This window comes from Grampus griseus (genome assembly GCF_964374135.1).
Source record: "Grampus griseus genome assembly, chromosome: 20".
Taxonomy (NCBI): Eukaryota; Metazoa; Chordata; class Mammalia; order Artiodactyla; family Delphinidae; genus Grampus; species Grampus griseus.
In genome coordinates, this window is record NC_139014.1 from 16818506 (window position 1) to 16838482 (window position 19977).

The window sequence follows — 19977 nt, forward strand, 5'->3', positions numbered from 1 at the left end:
ACTGCGCCACCAGGGAAGTCCGCCTTGTTTCATAGTAGGAGGGTTTCAGGCAAGGTGGAAGGCCAATACAGAGGGTACCTTGAGCCTGAGCGGCCTTCTAAAGGCACCTTGAGAATCACAACTCTTTGATGCCACCTCCAACTACTCCATGTCACTTCTGTGGATGACAGACCTGGAGCTCTGGCTGCTGCCTCACTGGACATAGGACATATGGTAGCACAGGGAGGGCTCTTGATGTTGAGGGACCAACAAAGTGGAATCAGGAGCCAGAGAGACCACAACCCAAATCCCGGCTCTACCACTGCATAAATCGGGAATATTAATGCCCAGCTCCCAGGCTGGCGAGCATAGAGGAGGGAATACTTTTACGTGTTGGTGTCCCCGCAGCCCGTGCCTTCCTGTACCTGGACCTCTGCTGGCCTCTAGTGGCCACTTGGATAAATTGCACAGAGAGTTGGCCTGAAAACCGGCATGTGGGAGAAACTTTGCTCCAACTTCTGAATTTTCCTAATACTGGGATTCTCAGCCATGACAGACCCATAACTCCCTTTCCACAAAATATATTTTGTGGGTAGTGTCGTTGTTACTTCCGAGACTTCAGCATTCATGATGAACTTACTTCAGATTGTGTGTGACCACTGGGTACATATACTTGTCCCTGTGGGATTTGTCGTTGGATGCTATCTAGACAGAAAGAATGATGAAAACCTAATTGCCTTCCGGAACAAGAGTCTGTTATATAAAAGGGAATTAAGACCCAGTGAAGAAGTCACCAGGAAGTAAAAGTTGCTGCTGAATTACAGAATGTTCACATTTTTTAAAATATAAGAGAAAAACACATTCATTACTTAAATATATATATATATAGTGTAATGATAGTAATTTTTAAAGATTTTAAGCACTTTATTGACATATAATAAATGACATATTTATAGTCATTTATTTATACAATTTGCTAATTTTTGATTTATGTAAATTCTCCTGAAGCCATCATCACATCAAGATAGTGAACATCTCAATCACCCCCCAAAATTTCCTTGTGCCCCTTTCTACTCCCTAATCCCCCAAAAAACTACTGATCCGTTTTGTCATTATAGATGAGTTTACACTTTCTAGAGTTTTCTATAAATGGACTCATACAGTATATAGTCTTTTTTTGGTCTGGCTTCTTTCACTCAGCATAATTATTTTGAAATTTATCCACGTTGTTGTGTGTACCAGTCATTCATTCCTTTTTCTTTTTTTTTTTCTTTGCGGTACGCCGGCCTCTCACTGCTGTGGCCTCTCCCGTTGCGGAGCACAGGCTCCGTCTGGACGCGCAGGCTCAGCGGCCATGACTCACGGGCCCAGCCGCTCTGTGGCATGTGGGATCTTCCCGGACCGGGGCACGAACCCATGCCCCCTGCATTGGCAGGCGGACTCTCAACCACTGCGCCACCAGGGAAGCCCCATTCATTCCTTTTTATTGATTTGTTTAATCCATTCATAATGACGGTAAATTTAAAAATCAGCATAATGCTTTAACTATAATATAAAAGAGAAACTGGGGGAAAGTAATAAAATAATAGGTAAGTTCTATGAAGATGCACAGGTATGATTACACTAAAACATATAATGATGTAATCACATGCTTTACCTATACATGCAGTTATATGAGCCCAGTTCTTTGCCAGGAATTTTGGTTTGACTCCAAAGGCCAGCAATTGGCCACCTCATGCAAGAGGGTCCGAAGCTGGGTGGATGACGTGTGGGGACTGAGTTTAAGCAGAGAAAGTGGACACAGGCAAATTTTAGCTCAGTGGAAAGATTCATTTCTCGAAGGGCTGACCATCAGGGTGGCATGCTTCTTTTTGAACTATGTGAATGATGTGTCTGGACTGGACCACCGTGGAATTTCTCCAGTCTATTAATTACTCAGACTTATGGCCCTGCTAAGGTCCATATTTGATTTTTCAAAGGCAGGTGTGTATTTCACTCATCTTGCATTTCACAGCACAATCTAGGAGCTTCCATTGCACTTTCCTGAGCAGAGACATGTCTCTCTCCTTGCCACATGCTCCCAGGTCCAGCAGCAGGCAGTGGTACTTCTCAGTCCTGCTGGGGGTCCCCCCTTGGGACAAAATATGATTTTATGGGAGAAAGTATTTGGCAATGCTTTTGGGGTGTCAAGGCTTTAGAACCTTCAGTTATATTTACTTTCTTGGATAATCTACCCACTGTGTTTTTATTAAAGAAATTTGTTGTTTGCTGGTAACCCTTGGCTTCCGAGTGGCCAGTCCTTGCAAGGAATTCACTCCAGAAACTTTGAAATATTTAGTTTACACAACACTAATGCTACAGAGAAGGATCCAAAGTCCATAGTGGGACATGTAATATTCAGGTTCTCTAGTCTTTGCTTCTTAACTTTGTTTTTAACTCGTCACCCAATATTTCCCCCTGAAGCCAATTAAATACGTTACACTTTCATTCTTATGTTTTGCTTCCTTCTGTTTTCCCTTGGGAATGTTTTTCTTCTACTTTTTCTAACTTCTTGAGTTGAATGCTCAGTTTGCTTGTTTTATTTGAATGAAAGCAGTTAAGATTATGAATTTACTTCTAAATAAATTTCCGACACTTAATATATTAATGTCATTTTCATTGTTTTGCAAACCTGTTATTCCAGATTTTAATTTTGCCTTCGACTCAGTAATTATTCAGAGGGGAAAAAGTGTGTGTGTGTGTGTGAGTGTGTGTGTGTGTGTGTGTTTCTGTTAAAGTTATAAGAAACTGAGGTTTTTAAATTATAGCCAGAGTACGGAGCTTACGTAATTCCTCCTTTGGGGACAAATTGCGGTATTATTTGTAGCCTAGTTTATAATCAATTTCGTCACTATTCCTGAAGTATTTGAGAAGGTATGTGTTCTGTGGGGTAAAGTACAGGCCTAAAAGTAAAGTCAAAAATTCAGTCTTATGAATATATGGTTTGAATATGTCTCAGTAGTGACTGTCTTTTCATGTATTTTTCCTGGAACACAGGTTACCTGTCAGATCTGCAAACTCAACTTTTTCAGCTCTGGTGTCTTTGTCCCAGTCTAAGGCTCTAATCTTTATCATCCATAGCCATCCTTTTTTTGTCCCATTGTTTTCCACACGTCTTTCTGTTCTGCATTTGAAGAACTTCCCAAGTGTGTGATTCCAGCCTTGATTGACTCTTCTGACCTGTGGATTCTGCTCTTCCTGCCTTCAATACAGATTTCATTTCTGTCACTGGATTTTAGTTCCTTGTATTCTGCATTTCAGCCAGCGGTATCATTTGGGGGTTTTCTCATATTTTATTGAAAACTCAAAGCAGACACTTCCTTAACTTTTCCTCTGGTTTCTATAGCAATTTATCGCCAGAGCATACTTTTCCAGTATTGCCATTAAAACTGACAAGTGGAGCCCCTAGCTGGGCCTGTGCTTAGTGCACCTGCAGACAAGATAATTAAATTAAACCACAGGATGCCTCTGTTACTCCAGATCTGGCACTCAGCACTGGCACAGCACGACTTAACCCGAAACATCCACTCTCTTGACTAACAATGTTTAGGCCCTGGGGAGATGCTTCTTTACATCTTACCCTATGTTCATGGGGAAAAATGCAACTGCATCTAAAGGTTTGATGAAAGCTTAATGACTCCTGCTTGGTACAATTTCAGAGTCCAGAGACGCTTTGAGCAGAAAAGAACTTAGGAAAGAGAAAAGACTAACTTGTCAGAGCTTTCCTCTCAGGTAGCTTGAACGCAATAGATTTGAACACAATGAAATATCATTTTCTAGTAGTGCTGAGTGGTACCATTCTTATTTTCATGTTTCTACTCATGGTTCTGGAAGTACACAGGAATTAGTACAGTATTTGCCTCAGTTGTAAAAAGCTGAGGAAATTTTTGTAATATTGCATAAATCACATTACATATTACTCTTAAATTTTTATATATGTTTAGACTTCAGACATAACATGATACTAATTCTTTATTTTTTTTATTTTTTTTATTTTTTTATTTTTTGTGGTACGTGGGCCTCTCACTGTTGTGGCCTCTCCCGCTGTGGAGCACAGGCTCCGGACGCTCAGGCTCAGCGTCCATGGCTCACGGGCCCAGCCGCTCCACAGCATGTGGGATCTTCCCGGACCGGGGCACGAACTCATGTCCCCTGCACCGGCAGGCGGACTCTCAACCACTGCGCCACCAGGGAAGCCCCATGATACTAATTCTTTACGTTAGCAACAAGATGGATATTGAACGCTAGACTTATGAATTGTAACATTTTCATTTTAAAAGTTTTAAATTAAAAGAAGTTTTAAAATTAATTTATAATTTAAATAAAATTTAAGTTAAATTTTAAAATTAAAAGTTAATAAAATTTAATTAAGCTTTCAGAGAGTAAAAGAAAGTGTTTGGATTTATATAAATAATTTGATATAAAAATTTAATATTCATTCATTTTAATTTGTATTTTGCCTTTTGAATTATTAGATACCTTTCAATATTTTAAAACTAATTTTTGGAAAACAGAAAATTAATACATTTTTCACATAAATTTATATTTTTGATGAAAATATATTTAAAATTTTGTACTTTGAATATAATTATGTTTTAAATTCTTAAATATATTGAAAAATCTTGATAATAGTAATATAATTAGTGATTGTATTGAAAGGGAGATAAGAAAGATAAATTTCATGGAATAGTTATAATCCTTTATGAATTATGTATCTGTTTATTATTCATCCCAACATTGCCAGTCCATTAACAGAGCATCTAGACATGTGGAATAAAAACTAAATTCATTCATCTTTGACATTTTGCTAACCTTCAGTCATATATAAACCATAGCTTCATACACATTTTAAAATTTTATCCTTTTAAAGGAATGTTTGTCAGAATATGAGGATAGAAAATATTTTAGTTAACAGCTTGTTAGTTTGATTTATAACTTGTAAATATTTATTTAGACCAATGATCTGTGGCTTCCATGTCTTCTTGTCCCAGGTTGCAACATTCCGAATTTATCCTTGGGTCCCAAGTTGGGTCCCAGGTTGGGTCCCAGGTCCTTGAATGGGTAGGAATCCATTCAGGGCTCATGTCTGTCACAGTTGGGAGGTGGGGGTCGAGGGTCCCTCTGGTCCCCCTTTGAGTGCTGCCATCATCCCCTCTAAGACTTTAAGCTGCAGGGAGACCCTCCCCTGGCCCAATTTCCAGTGTGTGGTCCTGGGCTATGGAAGCCTCTCCTCCTACCCAGGTCTCTAATTCTACACAGACATGGTAGTTTGGGTCATCTGAGGCACCTGCATATTTTTGGCCCCAAACGATACTTCATAAAGTGGTACCCAGAGAATACCCTCCTCCCAGAGTTCAACCTCCACCAGAGCTCCGGCTACCTTCACATCCCAAGATGCAATGTGCTGCTGTCCCACTGGGGAGGGAAGTCCAAAGCCAGAGGGTATGGGGCATCACTGCCCACTTAGAAAGCTCTTCCTACTTCCCTTCTGTCAGACCTTATCGCCCTGTTTCAGAGGGTGGAGTGAACATCAGTAACAGAATTTTCTCTTGCTTCCTTTTTGCTATAGTTGGTGGAAATGTCTCCCAGATTTTGCTGACAAATGATACGTGGCCTTCATGGGGAGGTGAAGGTTGTCAGGTCACCACTCCGTGGATGGTTAACCCCATGCTTTCTCTCCTGGCAGGTCTCTTTTGGTTGTAAGTGACAGAAACTCAACTCAAACATGTTTACACAAGAAAGGACATTTATTGAATCATAGGGTAGTAGTAAGGGCAAAAGGGTGTTTAGGTTGCAGAAAGGGTGGACCCTGGGGCTGGAATCCTGTCTGGACTCTGATCCCTGTTCAAGGAGGCTTATTCTCTCGGATGGGCCGTATCCACGTGATTCCAAACTGTCTGCCTCTGGCCCCACACCCAAAGTCTACCTGGGAGAAGCTGAGCTGCTCTGCCTAATTTCAGTTCAAGATACACTGGTTGGGGCACGGGCACACCCTGTCACCTGGAGTGCAGGGCCCTGTGTGACTGTGGCACTAAAGCCCCATGGGGGAAGGAGTTCCCTTAAAGGTGGTACTGTTCCCAGAAGGGAAGGGAGATGCGCAGACAGAACAACCAGCCCCCTCTACCCTATCCCACAGTTGTCACCAATCCCTCCAGGCCCATCTACCATTTCTGCCTGAAGTTTGGCCTCAAGACTGAGCCAATTTGCATGTAAGACCAGAGTATTTCCAGGAGAGTGATGACATCACAGAACTGGGGTTCCAGAAGTTGGGGATGGCTGAGCACTCCCGTCTTCTTTAGAATATGGAGAGTGGTGAGCTGGGCGGGGCCACAGGGTAGTCCATGAGGAAGAGGAGGCTCCTACCCAAACGACTTTGTTCTACAGATTCTCCCAGAAAGCCCTAGGCCGGCTGGGACCTGGGGTCAGAGAGGGATAGGAGAGCGGTAAGCTCGGGAGGGGAAGTTGGGGGTACACCTGCCCGAACCACTTTTTCCCCAGGGAACCCCAAGAGGGGCCTTCATGGGCAGAGATGGAGCTCCCTGCTTTCCGAGGTTCAGTGATACCTGTCTCTGTAGGACCCTACTGAGTCAGGGCAGAGTAAGGTTGCATGAGACACACTTATACTAAAAACTTATTTGTTGTTTGTCTGAAATTCTAATGTAACAGGGCATCCTGTAATTTTATTTGCTAAATCTGGCAACTGTAGGGTGGAAGAGAGAGGCAAAAGAATGGTCGCAAGCTCAGGCTGCAATGGAGTGAGTCTTAGGAGACAGAATAAAACATCCGTGAGGAGACAGGCATCAGGGTAGCCATGTTGTCCAAGAAGCTGCCTGACTCATGAAGCTAGTGGATGGAGGAATCCTCAGGAACATACACCTAGTTTAATGGAAAGATACACACACACACACACACACACACACACACACACACACACACACACCCCTAGTGATAGAAATAGCCTCATTCTTTGCTTTCATGGCATTGATCATTTTGAAGAACGTAGGCCAGTTATCTTGTAGATTTTCCCTCCATTTGGCTTTGTCTGCTGTTTCCTCAAGATTAGCTACAGGTTATGCATCTCTGGCCAGAATGCTGCATAAGTGATGTGTGTCCTTCTCAGGGTGTCACATCTGGAGGCACATAATCTCTCTCTGTCCCTCACTGGTGGTGTTAATTTTGATTACCAGGTCAAAACACTGTCTGGTTTCTCCACTGTATTGTTACTGTTTTTCTCATGCAATCAAGGGGAGATACTTTAAGACCATGAACATACTCAGCTCTTCACCAAGCTTCCCACCCCCTCATATTTAGCATCTATTGATGATTATTTCTTGCTCAAACCAGTTTAGGATGGTTTCAAGATGGTGATTTTCGAACTTCATGACTACCAACACTTTTATCAGTCAGCATTTTCTTGTCAAGAAGAGCTCCCCTTTAATCCCCATTATGTATCTATTTATCTATTACTGTTATGAACTCATGGATTCCTATCTCATTCAGTGGGTTATAATCTGTCACTATCATCATTTATTTTGATGGTCAAATTGTTCCAGATTACCTTGGAAACCATTATGCATTGGTTTCACATATATGATACCAAAAGCATATGCAACAAAAGAAAAAAATACATAAATCAGTCTTCATCAAAATTTACAAATTTTGTGTTTCAAACAACACCATCAAGAAAGTGAAAGGCGGGACTTCCCTGGTGGTGCAGTGGCTAAGAAACTGCCTGCCAATGCAGGGGACACGGGCTTGAGCCCTGGTCCGGGAAGATCCCACATGCCACGGAGAAACAAAGCCTGTATGCCACAACTACTGAGCCTGTGCTCTAGAGCCCGTAAGCCACAACTACTGAGCCCACATGCCACAACTACTGACGCGCACGTGCCTGGAGTCCATGCTCCGCAACAAGAGAAGCCACCTCAATGAGAAGCCCACGCACTGCAACCAACAGTAGCCCCCACTTGCCACAACTAGAGAAAGCCCACGCACAGCAACAAACACCCAATGCAGCCAAAAATAAATAAATAAATAAATTTATTAAAAAAGAAAAAGAAAAGAAAGTGAAAGGCAACCCACAGAATGTGAGGAAGTATTTGCAAAGCAAGTATCTGATAAGGTTCTAATACCCAGAATATATAAAGAGCACTTACAACTCAATAATGAAAAGACAAACAACCCAACTGAAAAAGTGGGCAGAGGTTCTGACAAGACATTTTACCAAAGTTACACAAATAGCCAATGAGCATGTGAAAAGATGATCAACATTATTAGCCATGAGGCAAATGTAAATCAAAATCATAACGTGATACCACTTCACACCCATTAGGATAGCCTTGATCAAAAAGACAGTTAATAACTCTGTTGGTGAGGATGTGGAGAAATTGGAACCTCCATACATTGCTGATGGGAATGTAAAATGGTACAGCCGCTTTGGAAGTCAGCAATTCCTCAAAAGTTTAAACTTTAGGTCACCATATGACTCAGCAATTCCACTCTTTGGTATGTATCCAAAGGAATGGAAACATTTGTCCACACAAAAACTTATACACGAATGTTCATAGCAGCATTATTCATAATAGCCAAAAAATAGAAACAACTCAAATGTCCACAAACCGATGAATGCATCACCGTATTGTGATATATCCGTACAATGGCATATTATTCAGCCGTGAAAGGGCATGAAATATTGGTACATGCTACAAGATGAATGAAACCTTGAAAACATTGTGAAGTGAAAGAAGTCAAACACAAAAGACCAGATATTGTATGACTTCATTTATATGAAATGTTCAGAATATGCAAATCTATAGAGATAGAAAGTAGATTATTGGTTGCCAGAGGCTGGATGGAAGTGGAACAGACAGTGAGTGCTAACGGATATGGGGTTTCTTTTTGGGTTGATGAAAATATTCTAAAGTTGACTGTGGGATTGGTTGCACAGTTCTGTGAAAAATGATTGAATTGTATACTTTAAATGAATTAAGTGTATGGTATGTGAATTATATATTGTGAATTATATCTCAGTAAAGCTGTTACCCGAAAAATGCTGTCCCAGATTTGGCCAGTGGGTACCCCTTTGAGCTGGCTCTCATTTCTATTTGACATGCCCCAGCATCGTTAATTTTAGACTAGGAAAAACAAAAACAGAAACAAAACAACAGGAGAACCCCCCAAAAAAATGTATTTATAAAATAATACATGAGAGGAAAGAGAAACAGCCAGGAGGGGGGCAGCGAGTAAGCGAGGACATGTGGTTGCTCTCTCCAGATTCCCCAGAAGACTCTCTCTCCTGGGAGACCCTAGGACCCGCAGGCCTTCCTCTGCTCACCCTCCACTGCGTCTCCTCCCCTCTGAGGATGACGACCCTGCTACTCATCTCCTTGGTCAGCTGTCTCGTTGCCGTGAATCAAGCCAGCCTCATCAACCGATGTGACTTGGCCAATGTGCTGCACCAGGAGGACTTGGATGGCTTTGAGGGCTACTCCCTGAGCGACTGTGAGTGCCGTTTCCTCACACCCTCACACCCCTTTTCTCCTCCTCTCCCGGTCATGCCCTCCGTGGCCATCTTTCTTTTTCTCTCATTTGTTTTTCAAAGTCAAGTTCAAAAAGTAGCCCTCTCCAAGAAGCCTTTCCCAACATTCGATATTTGTTCCACGATTCTTAACTGAGCACTTATTATGTCCCAGGAACTACTTTAGGCGCTGGGGATACAGATATCAACACAGCTCCTTCTCTCATAGTGTTCACATTCTAGGGGAAGAGACAGCAAGAAAGAAACACACAAATATATGAAGTGCTTCCTGGTGGTGATAAATGCTATGCAGAAGAGTAAAGCAGTGGGGAGTGATGGGTGACACTGTTGTAGAGGGGGAAGTCAAGGAAGGCCTCTCTGAGGAGGTGACATTGAGCAGTGCTGAATGGAATAAAGGCCCTAGTCCCCCAGACATCTGGCGGAAGAGCATTCCAGGTGGAGGGAACAGCCAGTGCAAAGGTTTCGTCCTACTCCATGGTAGAGATAGCTCCCTCTTGCCCAGAATTGTAAGGCACGACTGCCTTATAACACTCTCTCCTTTCATCTTGCTTTGTGGTTTTTTTAGGTACATATCTTCATTCTTATTCTATAGGCACCTTGAAGGCAGCCTCTGCATTTGAGCCAGCTAAAGGTCCCTCACTGGGTTTTGCACAGTTTCTGGCACGCAATAGGTGATCATTAAGTGCAGAAATCATGCATGGACAGATGGACGGATGAGTGGTTGTACTGATGGGTGGATGGACTGAAGAATGAGAGGAGAAGCTAATGGGTGTTTCTGGCCCACTAGCCCCATCTAGCCTCTTAGGCTTTGTTCCTTTCTTCTTTTTTTTTTTAAAAAAATTAATTAATTAATTATTGGCTGCGTTGGGTCTTTGTTGCTGCGCGCAGGCTTTCTCTAGTTGTGGCGAGCGGGAGTTACTCTTCGTTGAGTTGTGCAGGCTTCTCATTGCGGTGGCTTCTCTTGTTGTAGAGCACGGGCCCTAGAGTGCGTGGGCTTCAGTACTTGTGGCTCGCTGGCTCTAGAGCGCAGGCTCTGTAGTTGTGGCGCACGGGCTTAGTTGCCTTAACCACTGCACCACCAGGGAAGCCTGTTCCTTTCTTCTGATTCCTCGTCTCCCTTTCTCCTCCGTCTTCCTTGTCCGTCAGCTTGGCCCCCCGTCTAAAAACCCTCTTCTCCCTGTTCTAAGGGCTGTGCCTGGCTTTCGTGGAAAGTCACTTCAACATAACAAAGGTAAATGAAAATACAGATGGCAGCTTTGACTATGGCATCTTCCAGATCAACAGCCACTACTGGTGCAATGATGACAAGAGTCACACGGAAAACATTTGCCAAGTGGACTGTCAAGGTCTGGCCAGGGCCCCAGGGTGGGAGAGGTGAGAGAGACGACCAGGCTCTGCTCACGGGACTAACCTTCCCACACACAGCCTAGAAACAACCCCAGAGGATTGGTTCAAGGAATCAGGGAATCCCTTTACTGAGCAGAGGGTTGACTCGTGTCCCTAAATGCCTATAGGAGGTTCTGCAGTGTGCTAGCAGGGTCCAGAGAAGCTCTGCACAGGCAGTAGCAGTAGAGCAGTGCAGCAGCCAGCATTTACTGAGAGCGTATTATATACTCAGTACTTTACATACATAGCTCATTTCATCCAACTTGCCATGCAGTAGAAACTAGTATGATCCCCACTTTATTGGTGAGCAAACTGAGGCTCATAGAACCAGTGCTGAATGCCAAACTGGTGGCCCTGAAGGCTCAGCTCTCACCACCAAGTAGAGCTGCCTTTGGCTAATGGTCTGACCGAAGGCCAAGTGCAAACTCCCACCTCAGGGATAATCCAGGAGGCTCCACAGGTCCGTGATTGTGTCCCCCATCTCCTCCTTTGTATTCTGATTAATGGCCCTGGGCTCTTCACCTGAAGAGCCTCCCTCCTCAGGTAGGACTTTTCCTTCGTCTCTGTGCTGCCTCTTTTGGCATTTCCTTTCCCTAGAATCCTCCACACTTGGGGTGAACTACCATCCATTAGGAAGTATGGCAGTAAACAGGCTCAAATCTCAGCCCTCCTGCCCCTCCTGCCCCCACCCCCCAACCATCCCCAACCTCCAGCAGCCATTGTACGGATGTCCAAATGGGCCTCTGAGGGGGAAGACTTGCCTCGTCCGGAAGTTCTCAGCCACTGGGTGGCACATGCCTTGCAGGGAGACCAGTCTTCTGGACTGTCCCCTGTGCTCTGATGGGTATTCTCTTTCTCCCTTTCAGAATTGCTGAGCCTCAATCTTCTTTCAAACATCAACTGTGTAAAAAAAATTGTGTCCGGAACAGGGGGGATGAAGAACTGGTAAGGAGGCCATGGTGGGATGAAGTTAGTGGGCGGAGCCTTAAGAAAGACATAGTGACAGAGAAAGGGACAGTAGGCCAGGACCTGACCTTTTCTACAGCCTAGAAAAATGTGGGATGTGGCAGGGCTTGGAACTCCAACTTAGAAGACCTGGGATCTGGCTCTTCCTCTGACACTGTATTAAACAAAACTCTTTTGGTTGCAGGAACAGAGCAACTTGAGCTAGCTGGGGGAGATTTATTCTGAGAGGACAAGGTGTCTTGCTGAGCCCACACGAGGGGTGCAGCTGGGCCTCAGGAAGAGGGTGGAAGCAGGGCTGGAAACTTTCCTTTGCAGGTTTCTGCTTCTCTTTGTGCATTGGCTTCACTACTCCCTCTGCAGACCAGCTTTCTCTGCTCTACAGTCCACCAGACAGACTATGTCCACCCTGAATCTATGGGCTAATGTCCTAAGCGACCATAGAGACTAGCTAGGCTCAGTCCCAGTCCAAGTGCCTGGCAGGGAGGATCTGATGGGTTCAGCTTGGACCCTGTGTCCCAGCTCCATTCATTCAGCTACAGGCATGGAAGAAATTAAGCAACATAAACATGGCTGCCACGGGCCCTCTCTACATAATTGGCAGCAACATTTTCTATAAAAAGTGTTGCTGGGCTTCCCTGGTGGCTCATTGGTTAAGAATCCGCCTGCTAATGCAGGAGACACGGGTTCGAACCCTGGTCCGGGAAGATCCCACATGCCGTGGAGCAACAAAGCCCATGTGCCACAACTATTGAGCCCACACGCCTGGAACCCGTGCTCCGCAACAAGAGAAGCCACCGCAATAAGAAGCCCGCGCACCGCAACAAAGAGTAGTCCCCACTCGTCGCAACTAGAGAAAGCCCGTGTGCAGCAACGAAGACCCAACGCAACCAAAAATAAATAAAATTGATTCTTAATAAAAAAAAAGAACCAATCTTCTTTCTCTCCACAGGGTAAAATGGAGGTTGCACTGTGCAGACCGGCCACTGTCCTACTGGATGACAGGATGCCACCTGGCATGAGACAGGGAACAGGCCTGTGGTGGAGTCATTCCAGAACTCCTCTCCTCACTTGGGAATTCTTCATTTCTTCTTCCTCTTGCCTCCACCTCATGTTATTTTCTTCCTTTCCCATTTACAAATAAAACTGACCAGAGCCCCAGGAATAAATAGTTTTCTAGGGCTTCCTCCTTGTTCCTATCCAGGCCCAGGCCCCTGGTTCCTGACTGTCATTTGCAAACCAAGAAGACCACGATGAAGAATTTTCTATATTTTTGGAATTATTAAAGCATTCCTTGTGCAAAGAATGTGTTAATTTAGTCACGATTAATCCCAGGTATATTTGAGTACCTAATAGAGTATGAGTGTGCTAGGTACTAGAAAAAGGGTGATAAATCTGTAAATATTGTTCATGAGGTGTTCATAATCTATCTGGAGAAGATTATGGGGATCTTCTCCATACACAGATAATGGATACAATGAATAAATGGATACATACAATGAACGCAATGGATAATGATATGGATAATAAATCTATAATTATTGGTTTGAAACAGTATCAAGATCTAAGTAATTCCTCCAAAGTCACCAATTCTTGAAGTAAAAGAGCTCAGAAGTAGGTAATGGGTGGGGCTAAGTGTCTGCTATATTGAGGTGGAGAAAGTCATGGTGGGGATGAAGAAATGTGCTGGATGATTTGGCGGTACTTTAGGAAAATGGGCTAGAAACCAGCTTTTTAAGAATTTCATACTAGACTGTTGATGGCTTTAATGTTATGCCTTGATTTGCCTATTTAAGACTCATGCAAACACTCAAGTCGAAGGATTGCATCTTTGGTGGTCATTTCTCACACAGAGTCGGGAAATCTAAGTTTTTAAAGTTCAGTGGATAGTTAGCGCTAACTACTTAGTACTCTAGTCTTCTCTGGGAGTTTGAAGATGAAGCCAGCTGCTATAAACATGTCCGCACCATTCGATCCTGTAAACTCACACTTTGGACTCTACGCTAAAAATACACTTGAATAGAAACGCTAAACTTCAAAACTTCTGGGTGCGCGGGTTGCAGAAGGGGAACTAGAGGCAGAGGCAAGCCCGGAGTGGGAGGGGCGAGGGAGAGGTCCGAGCACCGCCCCCGTCCAACTCCCACTGAGCTGGCTCCGCCCCTCAGGCTCCCGCTTTAAAAGGCGCGTGCGCGCGTGCGCAGGCGCAGTCCGCTTGCGCCCCGAGCCGCGCACGCGCGGTAACGGTAGAATGGTGGAGTTGGTACCTTTTGCGGTTCCCGTCGCGGGTGACAAAACCTTGCTGGTGTGGGAGCTGAGCTCTGGACCCACGGCCGAGGCCTTGCAAGTGAGCCGAGCCGGGGCGGAGGGAGGGGTGGAGGAAGCCGCCCCGCGCCCCAGTAACTGGGCGCCCCGGGGTACTGCTTCAGCACCTCATCTGCCTGTGGTCTCCGCTGAGAGGAATCTTAGTTCTAGAGCCGACCTGAGCAGTCAGCTCGCTCCCAGCGATTTTTGAGAGATAGTTCCCAACAGACGGCATTGCCTCCTAATGCTTCTCGAAGCTTAGGATTTCAGAGGGAAACTTGTTCATAAAATGAGAAGTGTTTGGAGTTGCCGGCTCACCACAGTTGCCTGTGGCGAAGGGCTGGGGGAATATAAGGGAATGGGCGGTTTGTTTTCCTGGGCGTGAAATTTCCTGCACTTACTTAGCATGGGACCACCCTACAGCATTCTGTGTTCACAGTCTTCTCCCAGTTTGGCCTTCTGTATTCGGTCCGAGTCTTCCCAAACGCAGCAGTGGCCTGTCCTGGGTTCTATGGCATCATCAAGTTTTATTCAGCAAGGGATGCCCACAGAGCCCAAAAGGCATGCGACCAGAAGCAGCTTTTCCAGACATCTCCAGTGAAGGTGGGTCCAAATGTGGAATTCCTCGCTCTACTGGGATGAAGTGCTGAATTTAAAACTAATGGGCCATCGGGAATTCCCTGGCGGTCCAGTGTTAGGACTCTGCACTTTCACTGCTGAGGGCCCGGGTTCAACCCCTGGTCGGGGAACTAAGATGCCAGCAGCGGGGGCGGGGGGGGGGAAAGGCCAGCGTTTGTACAGCACTGTGGTGTACAGAATGCTCTCAGATTCACTGCTCCACTGATCCCCCAGTTCCCCAGATCTTTCTTTCTTTTTTTTAGATGAAGACACTCGAAATCAGGATGGTTAAGTGACTTACTTAAGGTTCATGACAGTAAAGGTGGAAACTAGAGGCCAAACCCAAACTTAACTGATGTTAAACCCCATGTCATTTTATGCTGCCCCTTAATTTAAGAAATCTTCACAAGAGTCTTCCTTATATTTACTTTTATGTGGATTTCAAATGTGTGAGGTTGACAAACGTTGTTCATGAATTAATTTATTTATTTATTTATTTTTGGCTGCGTTGGGTCTTGTTGCTGCGAACTGGCTTTCTCTAGTTGCGGCGAGCGGGGATTCCTCTTCCTTGTGGTGTGTGGGCTTCTCATCGCCATGGCTTCTCTTGTTGCGGAGCATGGGTTCTAGGCACGCAGGCCTTGGTAGTTGTGGCTTACGGGCTTAGTTGCTCCGCGGCATGTGGGATCTTCCCGCACGAGGGATCGAACCCGTGTCCCCTGCATTGGCAGGCGGACTCTTAACCACTGTGCCACCAGGGAAGTCCGGAGCTTGAGGAACTTTTGTCAGATGTAACATAAAGGAGGCTTCATCATCACTCTCAAACTGCCTATTCAGAACTCCCTTCACATTCCAGAAAATGGTTAAAATATTCTCTCATGCATTGTAGAAACCTTATTCCATATTAACATGCCATCCAATCTTACTTGCCCAGAATTAACATTTCATTATGTGCCTCCATTCAGCCACCATTCCTTTTTCAAGGACCTTTTCAATTCCTCTGAATAAGTGAGTGAGGCTTAGATTTCCAGACCTTTCCCTTTATAATTGTGTGTCTTCTCTGATTGGCTTCTCGCTCTGGCCACTTCCTACTGACCTTGCTGCCTGTTCTCACCCATATTTCTTTACTCACTGAGTTCACCTTTATTGAATCTGAAAACTCTCCTCAGATGTGACTCCAGGTACACTACCTCCCACTTCTGTACCCTGTTTAACACCCTCTTCATCCTGGCTGTACTCCCTGGGATTGAAATGATTTTGTGTCAGGCATTCTTTTGTTTGCACACCCTGCGACCATTTCACATAACCACTCAGATATTACAGATGGTCCTGGAAAGATTATGAAACAGTTACTTGGTGTCAGTTGTGAGTAATGAGTTCTTTTCTTATATTGGACATTAAGACCATTCCATAAGGTTAGGTTCTGAGATTTTCACAGCATAAAGCTCGGCACTGATAGAATGTTCTACAAGTCACTATAGAGTTGAGAGGAAAAGGCATTCGTATTAGATTTCCTTATTTAATGCAGAGCCTTAGTTTACTGCTCACACGCCCGAAATTGTTACCCACTTTAATTATGCGTTCTTTTAAAATTTTATTTATTTATTTATTTGGTTGCACCGGGTCTTAGTTGCAGCAGGCAGGCTCCTTAGTTGTGGCTCGCAGGCTCCTTAACTGTGGTGTGTGAACTCTTAGTTGCAGCATGCATGTGAGAGACATAGTTCACTGACCAGGGATCGAACCAAGGCCCCCTGCATTGGGAGCATGGAGTCTTAACCACTACACCAGCAGGGAAGTTCCAATTATGTGTTCTTTTATTCATTGGCAGGTATACATCTTATCTTTTTTCCCCTGTAGTTTTTATAAATACAGAAAAGATAATAACATCTTAAAATAAAATGAAGGAAAGGCCTAATGTATCTGAGTTTTTCTCAGTAGCATGAAGGGATATGTTTGCCAGCAAGAACTGTGGTAAGGTTATCCCAGATGTCACCTGTCTCTACTACCCAGGGGCTCAGAGCCCTTCTGAAGCTTCCTAATTGTCCAGGACAGCTCCATTATGACTCACCGTACAGGGCCTAGCCTCCCATGCGACACTCAACATTTAAAAATTAGTCTTCATTTCTCCTTCCCAGCAGGCAGCTTCAGTTGGAGGAAATAATTTCATTATTATTCATACTCATTCATTCACTCAGTCAACAGACCATCACTTCCCTATTATATGCCAAGACCTATGCTTGTTTCTGGTAACAAGGAAAGAATAATATACGGTTCCTTCAAGCACTTAAGGAGCTCATAAACTAGTGACGGGGAAGATGCACAAACAAATCAAAGAATTAACAATGCTTTGACTTTCTTTGTATTATTTGAATTTTTATGACTATTTATATACTACACGCTGTTCAAAATGGAAATAGACATTTAAGAAAGAACTAGTGATGTAAAAACTCCACAGTAATATGTAAGTTATTGAGAGAGTTAAGACTGGAAATATTTGCACTCTCAAAGAAGCTTGTTAATGCAGATGAACCTCTAATTCTTTTGGTTGCTTTATTTACATTTAGAGAGGTATACGTATTCCCTCTTCTAACAGGGGTTAGTAACTTGGGGAGGGGGTGCTACAGATTAAGGTCCTAATTCAGTGGCAGGTCCATCTTATCTCCTCTTCAGCTCGTATTCTCGAGCAGGAGCTACAGGATGAGACGACTGAAACAGTTCACTTCCTTTGCTTACCCCCAGCCCCATAATAGGCTTCTGCTGGGCTTCCTTGGTTGCTTTCATCATCACTTTCACCACCAGCGGTCAGGGAACCTTCCCGGTTAATCAGGGGCCCTGGAAATGATGCAGAAAAGTACTGACCTAAAAATAATAAATAACATTTATTTAGGGCTCACTGTGAACTCATTGCTTAAAATGTGCTACTTAATCTGCACAGCCCCTCTATGAAATTGGTATTGATAAATCTCAGGTATATCCAAAATAAGCCTCTATGTAGGGTTGTGATATTTTTAGGTCTTTTATGTCTTTAGGTTCGTCTCGGCACCAGTAATAAGGCGGTTCAACATAATACGCTTGCCCTAAACAGCTGCAGATGCCAAGAATTGGCAAATTACTACTTTGGTTTCAGTGGGTGGTGAAAAAGGATCATCAAGGTAAACTCTGTATACTTTCTTTGACTAACCAGACTCCTTTCAACACTGAACTCCTAGACTTTAGAGGGAAGAATAGAACAGGGCTATGGGGAGGAGATGTGAGAGGCTTCCACATGGAAGCATCTGAGCATTGGCCTGCCACCTAGAATTAGTGATAATCTCAATGACTTGGATGGTGGTGTCCATAATTTTCTCCAGTATTTGCATGGTGTATAATAAAAATAGTTGACCATATCTAATCATTCATTTGCAAGTCTCACTTGATTATGAAGCTATAGCATACCTAAACTATTACCTGGGGTTGCTGGAGTTTAGTTTTTATTTCTAACAACAGGATATTTTGAAGTCTAGCCTTTAATTCAAAATCCTAACAGCTTCAGGATCTTTCTAACCTTGAAGAAAGGGAAAAGGAAGATATTGTGACACCACTTCAGAAGCAAAGCCTCAAGTTCTTCTGGCTTTAGAGGTGGTGTTGCCCTCCCACGAGTGCAGGAGTCCTGGAGTTTGCATGGCTGAGGAACCTTTGGATAACTTGGAGGAAGGTCTGTTTTCCAATATGTGTGTGTATGGGGAGGTGAGGGAGTGGGATTTCTCTTTTTTCCTTTCTTTCTGAAACTCAACTTTTCAGATACATCATCACCTTTTCTAAGCAACTAAAGCCCTGGGCAGAATTTTTCTGCCTGACAATGTAGGTTTTTATCTTAGGCAATACCTGACAGCACCTTAAACTTTAGAATTTTAGAACTGACTGCCTGCCAGGAAGCTTAGGAGGAGGGAAAATTAGTTAGTTTTTGTGTTTTTTTTGGTTAATAATTTGTTATGTGCTAAAATAGTCCTTCAAAATACAGATGTCTTCTGGCCTTCAGTTATCCCAACAAAATCATTGTCTAAAGATTGAAATAAACTCTTGTGTAAATGTTCAGTCCTTTGCTCCCATAGAAGGGCCTGAGCGGAAAAAGTAAATATAGATCCCTAGAAAGGGGATTCCGATTGGTGCTGAGTTTTTTCCTAGAGTCCATGGCACTTGGGCTTAGGGTTTTAAGTCAGAGGCAGGGCTGTTAGCGAATGGAGTGGAGGAGGCTCCACCCTCCACCTGAGTGGGTGATGGTTGAGGAGAGGCCAGATCATCTGCACCACCACCAAATCTATCTCACTGTATGAATCCAGCCCTTCACGCACAGGAGAGCAGCGTCTGTAGCAGTGTAGCCTCAGCTTGTCCACTTGAAATCTGTGCGTCATATGCGATTAGTGCCACGTTCTTGGTTTGCATTTCCCATCGAGTATTTTAGGAACTTCCAGAATCAGAGCAGTAAAAATGTGCCAAGCCAGGATATACCTACAGCAGAGACATTCAACCGCACCCCAGTGTTGTGCCTGCCCTTGATCACTAAGATAATGATCTAAGAATCACAGATGCATTTTTAGTTTTAAACACAAAACCTAGACATCAGTTATTCAGACAGGCATTTTAAATTCATCTGTTTTGGTTGGATTTAGGGTCATTATCATTCCTTATGAAAAGGAAGGTAACCCAGAAGCTTGCTATTCAGAAGGCTATGACAGATGCATTCCAGAAACTGCTGATTGTGGTTTTAGGTAAGACCTTTCTGATTGTCCTTGAAGTACTTCAGTTTCAGTGAGCAAATAAACTTATTTGAAAAGTTAGTTAGATGGGGCTTCCCTGGTGGCGCAGTGGTTGAGAGTCCGCCTGCCGATGTAGGGGACGCGGGTTCGTGCCCCGGTCCGGGAAGATCCCACATGCCGTGGAGCGGCTGGACCCATGAGCCATGGCTGCTGAGCCTGTGCGTCCGGAGCCTGTGCTCTGCAATGGGAGAGGCCAGAACAGTGAGAGGCCCGCATACTGTAAAAAAAAAAAAAAAAAAAAAAGTGAATTGGATGAAAATAATGGTTATCTAAAACATTACCTATTCTTTCATTCACCAGATGCTTTCACAGCAGCAGTCTTAAATTTGTTCTTGGTGGCATTTATGAGAAAAACGACAG

The 19977-nt window shown here is 44.0% G+C and overlaps 2 protein-coding genes and 1 pseudogene across 3 annotated transcripts; all 3 read left to right on the top strand.

Moving 5' to 3' along the window:
* The first annotated feature begins 577 nt into the window (after window positions 1-577).
* LOC309838137 (NADH dehydrogenase [ubiquinone] 1 beta subcomplex subunit 1-like) lies at window positions 578-805 on the top strand. Its single transcript, XM_082679128.1, has one exon. The coding sequence runs from the start codon at window positions 607-609 to the stop codon at window positions 781-783; it is 177 nt and encodes a 58-aa protein (XP_082535254.1). The 5' UTR covers window positions 578-606; the 3' UTR covers window positions 784-805.
* Window positions 806-9380: 8575 nt separating this feature from the next.
* LYZL6 (lysozyme like 6) lies at window positions 9381-12927 on the top strand (the record flags this gene model as incomplete). The annotated part of the gene is made up of 4 exons (XM_082679169.1): window positions 9381-9519; window positions 10744-10902; window positions 11809-11887; window positions 12858-12927. The coding sequence occupies 4 exons, from the start codon at window positions 9381-9383 to the stop codon at window positions 12925-12927; spliced, it is 447 nt and encodes a 148-aa protein (XP_082535295.1).
* A 1226-nt stretch (window positions 12928-14153) lies between these two features.
* Window positions 14154-19613, top strand: LOC309838582 (RAD52 motif-containing protein 1-like; annotated as a pseudogene). Its single transcript has 5 exons — window positions 14154-14249; window positions 14630-14809; window positions 17851-17973; window positions 18348-18515; window positions 19471-19613. The product of its transcript is annotated as an RAD52 motif-containing protein 1-like (transcript).
* Window positions 19614-19977: the final 364 nt, after the last annotated feature.

Excerpts from the sequence above, each read along its gene's own strand:
- LOC309838137 (XM_082679128.1), top strand. The coding sequence starts at position 607 with ATGATGAACTTACTTCAGATTGTGTGTGACCACTGGGTACATATACTT.